Source organism: Otolemur garnettii, unplaced genomic scaffold (genome assembly GCF_000181295.1).
Source record: "Otolemur garnettii isolate 467f Iridium unplaced genomic scaffold, OtoGar3 scaffold00073, whole genome shotgun sequence".
NCBI classification, from domain to species: Eukaryota; Metazoa; Chordata; class Mammalia; order Primates; family Galagidae; genus Otolemur; species Otolemur garnettii.
Genome location: NW_003852468.1, coordinates 4,200,071 through 4,207,311, shown reverse-complemented (window position 1 = coordinate 4,207,311; position 7,241 = coordinate 4,200,071). Strand labels below are relative to the sequence as shown.

Here is a 7,241-nt window from a genome sequence, read left to right as displayed (position 1 = left end):
CCATCATTGTTGTTTGGCGGGTACGGGCTGGGGATTCGAACCCGCCACCTTAGGTGTACGTGGCTGGCGCCTTAGCTGGTTGAGCTATAGGCGCCGAGCCATATTTTTTGATTTTTGAGACATTATCTATTCAAAAATTTAAATAATCAAATTAAATATTTAGGAAAGAATGTAGATGTGAATGTAAGATGTTGACCATAAAGAAGCTGAAGCTCAGAAAGGTTGTGTCCAGAAGAGTAGGTGGCAGAGTCGGCTTTTGAACTCAGCTCAATCTGGCCCTAAAGTTAGGAACTTGGGAAAACCAAGGTTTCTCTAAGCTTCAGTTTTCCCAACTGTGAAATGAAACAGCATGGCAGATGCGACAGAAGGATGAACCGCACTTTAGATGTAATTTACTAATAGAAATTTATTAGGAATTTAATACACCTGCAGGTGCACCTACACGGGGCTGTTGTGGTGGGCCAACAAGCAGCCTCGGATACTGGGGGAGAAGCCTTTTTATACTGTTATTCTGCATAGTCATGGCTGGTCAGCAAGCTAGCACAATACAGAAGCCAATCATAGCAGTTAAGGTAGGGGGTTGCAAGGTGCGGGTCCATATTGGCTCATAATCACAAGATACATCACAAATACATTACTTCATGATCATAAAATGGGGTATATCATAAGGGGTTACACAATTCAGGCACAAATTATCAAATAAGGGGTACAAACAAGTATTAGGTAAATTTCCGAGAACAACTTGGGGTCTTTTTACCCAGGGCTTTATTTGGAATCAACCCCTCCCTTCCTCAACCCCTCCCTGCTGCATACTGCCTTAATTTCAGGCTGCTTCTTTACCCTTGAGGGGGCTGGGACTAAAAGGCTTAGGAGAGGTTTCCTTTTCAAGGGTAGGGGGCTTGTTCCCCATTGGTCTTAGGGAGGGGGTCAAGGGCTGGGGGCTTGGTTATTACAACTGTAAAGTGGGAATCACAGTCACACCACCCCAGCTTACCCACAGGATTTCTGGGAGGCTCTCTCTGATGAGTATGTGTCTGTAAAAGTTTTGTCTGTGCCTTTACAAACCATGCAAGGCTCTACCTAAGGAAGCTCAAGCAATTTCCACATACTAAATGATGTACCATTTTTCTGGTTTTGCTATTGCCAGAACAAAGGACCTAGGTACTCAGATAGACAGATCTAATCCTCTTGTCAACTCGGGGGATGAAGTATTTTATTCCCATTTTAGAGATGAAGAAAGGGAGACTGGGAGAGGTTAATTTAGCTAGTGTACCATACCTGTGGGATTTGAGTACAAGTTTGTTTGATGCTGAAGCAATTGCTTCTCAGTTGTTAGATGGTATCATCTCTCCCAGGACTCACGAGTGGGTTCCTCCATGCCTGGCTGATACAGCTGGAATTCATTCCCATTTGCAGATTTGCCTGTGTGATGTGCCTTTGGACGGCCTCCTTTTCCTCTCTCCCTGTCCAAACACCCGTTGCCCATCCTTCCAGGCCTGTATTAAAATCAGCCTTCCATTTTCAGACTCTCACGACCACATTTCCTAGTTGTGACCTCTTCTTTCTTTAAATTGTCACTACTGCCAATGTCCTGAGTTTTAGATGTACTTGAAATAATATGTTATCCTTTTGTGTGTTTTTGCCTTATTTCCTTAAATGATGTTCACTTTTGTATGGTTAGGAATTGCTTTATTTCTTTGTAAAAGGCCTAGTCAGAGCTTGGTACATAGAAAATACTCAACAAATGGGGATTCTTTGGGTCTCCCTCGCAGCCCCCACCACAATGCCTTGTGCCGCCTGCCTCCTCCACAAACATTCGCTAATTGAAAACATAGCTCTCCTAGGGACCATGGTGCACGTAATGGAGAGGGAAAACTCACCCTGGGGAGGCAGACATCCAGGCAAGAAATGGACAACTGGCTGGATTCAGAAGTGCTGGCCCCATGTAATCAGTTCCCAGCTCGTGGCCCTCTCAGAAAACTAGGTTGCCGCACTCCGCTGTGGCTTCCCAGTGCACCCAATTCTCAGTGGGAAAGTCTTAGGCACAGATGACTGAGTCCACGTTTGCCAAACCCAAATAACTGGTGGCAGGTGTGGCCAAATGACTGTGGAAAGATTTCCATGAACATTGGTCTGGGCAAGGACTTCTTGAGCAATCCCCCCAAAGCATAGGCAACCAAAGCAAAATTGGACAAGTGGGATCACGTCAAATTTAAAGGCTTCTGTGTAGGAAAGGAAACAACAAAGAGACAAGCCAGAGAATAGGAGAAAATATTTGCAAATTACCCATATGACACAAGATTAATAACCAGAATGTGTGAGGAGCTCCAACAACTCAATAGAAAAAAGTCAAATAATCCAATTAAAAATGGGCAAAGGATCTAAATAGACATTCCTCAGAAGAAGAAATACCAGTGGGCAACAGATATATGAAAAAATGATCAACGTCATTAGTCCTCAGAGAAATGCAAATCAAAACTACAATGAGTTACCATTTCACCCCTGTTAAAATGGCTTCTACCACAAAGACAGGCAATAAGGAATGCTGGTGAGGAGGTGGAGAAAGAGGAACCCTCCTATGCTGTTGTTGGGAGTGTAAGTCAGTGCACCTACTGTGGAGAACAGTATGAAGGTTCCTGAAAATCTAAACATAGACCCACCATATGACGTAGCAATCCTACTGCTGGGCATATATCCAAAAGATGGGAATTCAGTACGTGGGGGAGATCTCTGCCCTCCAGGTTTATTGCAGAATTACTCACAACAGCCAAGATACAGAATCAACTGGAGTTGCCATCAATGGATGAATGGATAAGGTAAATGTGGTCCATATGCACAATGGAATGGTATTCAGCCTCAAAAAAGAAAGAAATCGTGTATTTTGCAACAACATGGATGGAACTGGAGAACATTATGTTAAGTGAATTAAGCCAAACATAGAAAGACAAATCTCAAATGTTATCACACATATGTAGGAGTTAAATATTAAAAACAATTGATCTCATGGAGATAGACAGGAGGACAGTTATGTATATTACAGGCTGGGAAGGGGGATAAAGTGGGATGGTGAGTGGGTGCAAAATTATAGTTAGAATGAACAGTTATTTAATAGCAAAGTGACTATACTCAATAATAAGTTAGGTTTACTTTGAAACAACTGAACGAGGGTCAAAGAACCAGGTTACTTTGTACCCTCAATGAATCCCCAACAGCAAAAAAAAAAAAAAAAAAAAGAAATTACATTCTATTTATTTATTTATTTATTATTATTTTGAGACAGAGTCTTACTATGTTGCCTTAGGTAGGGTGCTGTGGTGTCACAGCTCACAGCAACCTCAAACTCTTGGGCTTAAGTGATTCTCTTGCCTCAGCCTCCCCAGTAGCTGGGACTACAGGCGCCCACCACAATGCCTGGCTATTTTTTGTTATTGTTGCAGTGCTCATTGTTGTTTTAGCAGGCCCAGACTCGGTTTGAACCCGCCAGCCTCGGTGTATGTGGCTGGTGCCATAATCACTGTGCTTTGGGCGCCAAGCCTCCATTTATTTTCTGTGTTCCAAATCTCAGCATAGGCTCAGTAAAATACATTGATTGAGTAAATTACATAGAATTCAACTAATTTAAAAAATAAATATTTGAGGGCAGTAATAATCCAAAGAGAAAAGTATTTTGGCTTCTAAAAATCTTCCCTGAGTAACATTCTTTATTTTCTGATATGTTCAATTTAATATTTCTTCAGTTTTCACTATAAACTTAAGGAAAACACATTCTAATGTTTTCAGCTTTAAATATTTTCTTTGTCTGACTTCAGATAAAATTGGGTATGCCATTTTCTTTGTTTTAATATCATGTGTTATTGTGTATACACAGCTATTCACATCTCCCATGTAGACATGTATAAATGCCTATTTTTTAAAACCAATAAATTTATGCTGCTATCGTTGGGGATAAAAAAGTTTTCTGGTGAACCATGTTAACATGCCTAATACAGAAATAAGATTTAGTGTTCCTCCTGGCAAGATTATGCAGCATTTTTCTTACTATTACTTGTAAATGAAGAAATCATAAAATATTTTTATCTGTTTGACTTTAATGTGTTATTTAGTATTCTAAGTCTCAGTTTCTTTATTTGAAATTGTAGAATATAATTAGCTCTCCTTCATAGGTTGGAAAAATTGAATAATTAATGTGTAAATGCTTAGAGCTTGGTACAATAGCTATATCAGGTAATGGTTACACGTAAAGGTTAATGTACCTTATTTTTAATAAAAGGCATATTATTAAGAAAAAAATAACTGAAAGAGTAGAATTGGAATGTTCCTAATACACACGAAAAAAATATTACATACCTTGGGTGATGGATACCCCAATTACCCTGATTTGACTAATTCACATTGTATGCCTATATCAAAACATTACTTATGCCCTATAAAGATACACAACTATTATGTGCCCATAATAATTAAAAAAAAAATCAAAAAGAAATATTCCCAATAAAAAAAAAAAAAAGAAATATTCCCATGAATTCAGAATCACGGACTTACTGAAGGAGACCGATGTGCATCAGAGATGCTCACCTGTGCCATCTAATGTAATCTTCCCAACAAGCCTTGACGTCAGAAGGATCATCCTCGCCTTATATGAGAGGCCTTAGCGCAGCGAGGCAGTGGCCAGTCAATTGTCTGTGCACCGTGTTCCAAACTCCTCAGGGGGTCTCAGGGAGCTTCAGGTTAGTTGAGAAGTGACTTATACACATAAAAAGAAACTATGCTGAAATCAAGCACATGAAAAGCTTCCCAGGTTGAAAGGCAGGGAGAGAAGGGCAGAGGGAGAGGGAGAAATGAAGCCAGCTAGAGAGGAAAGGAGGGTGGAAACGGCAGCTTCTACGATGGAGCGGGACCCGCAGCCCTGAACATCTACGAGGGATTTCAAAAGCCGGACAGCGCCCCAAACCCTCTTATATCATTTCCATGGCTGCATCGGTGGCCTCCTAAGACTCTTGGGTAAACGTGGGCACTCTCTGTGACTCTTTTTTTGATCCTTTCCTCCCTTTCACTAGTGGTCACAGCCAACCTGTCCTTCACTTTTTCTCCCATCATGCCTCCTTCCCCGTACTCCCACACCCCACAACTTCCCCTCACCAAAACCAAAATGCGAACAAAAGCAGGCTGTCTGGCACCTGGGCCTCATGGGATATTCTTGGCATGGGGGCTTCCAAGGAGGGGCCATCAGCGTCCCAGGGTCCAGAAGGGAAGAGAGGTTGGTAGCAACTGGACCTGTTGAGTCTGCTTGCAACCACTAACCCCAGAGGGTCCTTGGAGGAAATGGGTGGGGGGGAGTGGAAGAAGAATGGCCTCTTGCTATTCCAGGCAGCGCCAAAGCTTCTGCACCTGCTTTCAGGAGGCGTGAGGACCAAGGATGAGCACCGGGCAACAGGAATCTAGGGACTCTCTCCGGAAGTAGTTCTTGGGCTCCCTGATGCCACTCTTGTCCCAGAGTCTGTCATTTGCAGGCAGCAGCCACAGTAATGGAAAGCAGATCACATCACATCCCTGCTCTCAACCCTGCCAGAGGCCCCTGTTGCAGTTAGGCTGCCTGGCCTGTAAGTCCGCCTCCATCTGGTGCCCGCTGACCCCCGCCCACACTGCATCCTCTCCCCTCCTCATCTGTAAAGTGGGAGCTACCAGGATAACTCTTAGGACAAAACAAAATGATACATGTCACACACAGACACATCACCAGCAGGCCACATCTTGGTTAAATCTGAACATTAAGAGATAATTAAATTATGCAGGTTTACAGCCACGTGGAGTATGATAGGAATAGTGACCTAGTACATCTAGTACATAGGGAAAGGTCAAATTACTGTCTGGTTAATCCACCTTTCAGTAAGACAACTGGATAAAAGTTGGGCGTAAAGGAGCAAATGCCAGAGAAGGTGGGATCTTGGAGGACTAACAAGTGATACAAACCCTAGTCTTCAAAGTGTGACCTGCAGGGAGTGCCTGTCTTAAGATTTTTAGGAAAGCAAAAATATTTCTACTAATCATCTAGCACTTAAGTTAGTAGGCCCCTGGTGTCTGACAAACTCCATCATGCAGCCATAGCAGCCTTGTAACTGCTTCTGCCTGTCCTAACACTAGCTGGCTGTTATCCATTAATAATGATATTTGAGGCTAAATGTGATTCTATAAAGTTGCATTAGTTCTACCCAAGTTTCATCTTTAAAATGAGCATTTTGGAGGATACTGATGAATAGAATAATTGGTATCCACAAAGCGTCAATATGCGCTTGGTCCCTGCCAGAACTTCTAGGCCAGGCTTGGACCATTTGAATTTCCATGAATTGTGAATAAAAGATTAATGTGGCTCCTACCCAGGAATTTGTAGTCATGTGCCCTGCTGCTAAGAAAGACCAAGCCCCTCTTCACTAGTTAAAGCATCACATTTGGAATAATAATAAACATTTACCTGCCTGAGATCTCACTTTGTGTAATTTCATGCACAGGCTTGTTGAATCTTTCAGGCCCAATTTCTAACAGCGCCATTTCCCATCATGGTTATTTTTTCTGGCTGCAGCAACCACTGTTGGCACCCAGTCCTCATCTTGGTCCACGGTCTGGTCACAAAATACCCCACACCTTCCAGGCTAATGTCTGAGGTTGCTATTGAACAAAGGGATCTAGTTCCTTAAGAAATGCTGGGTCCACTTCTAGTAAGAAAGGTGAGGGAGAGACTATTTCAGAAGCATATCAGGAAGTTTCTATGCACTTTAATTAGGTCAGAAACAGAAATCAGTTAACTGGCAGGAAAACACAAAGCCAAGTTGGAACCTCAAGCTGAAACCACGGTTTCAAGTAACTATTTGTCACTCTGTAATTTACAGCCTCAGAATCTTTTGCGTGTGTCCCATCAGAGCCAAGGTTGCTGACCTCTGCCAAGGTCTTGTAAATCATTCTCTTACCCCAACAATAAAGCCTAGAGTTTATTCCTGGGCTCTCCATTCATGAGCTATGGGAAAACAGACTCCAAGCTAACTTCACTGCCATCAGTCCTCTTTGGAGTGGTTACGAGGCCATGAGGGCTGCCACTTGACCTGGCAGCTGAGTTGGCCAGTGGCTCCTGTGGCTATTAATTAAAGAAGGGGGGAAAGCAGGCATCATGCAAGGAGCCCTAGCCAAAGATTTAGGAGGTCATTTAAGAGATGTGGGGACTGTGTGTTTATTGCTGGGTTCACCTCTGA

The 7,241-nt window shown here is 42.6% G+C and overlaps 1 protein-coding gene across 1 annotated transcript in view; it reads right to left on the bottom strand.

Annotated features, from left to right (window-relative positions):
- Positions 1–6,546, bottom strand: part of VTCN1 (V-set domain containing T cell activation inhibitor 1) — an 83,060-nt gene extending 76,514 nt beyond the window's left edge. Inside the window, exon 1 of the mRNA XM_012807608.1 lies at positions 6,470–6,546. Within this exon, the coding sequence (XP_012663062.1) occupies positions 6,470–6,546 (77 nt within the window). The remainder of the gene's footprint in view (positions 1–6,469) is intronic.
- Between the last annotated feature and the right edge of the window lie 695 nt (positions 6,547–7,241).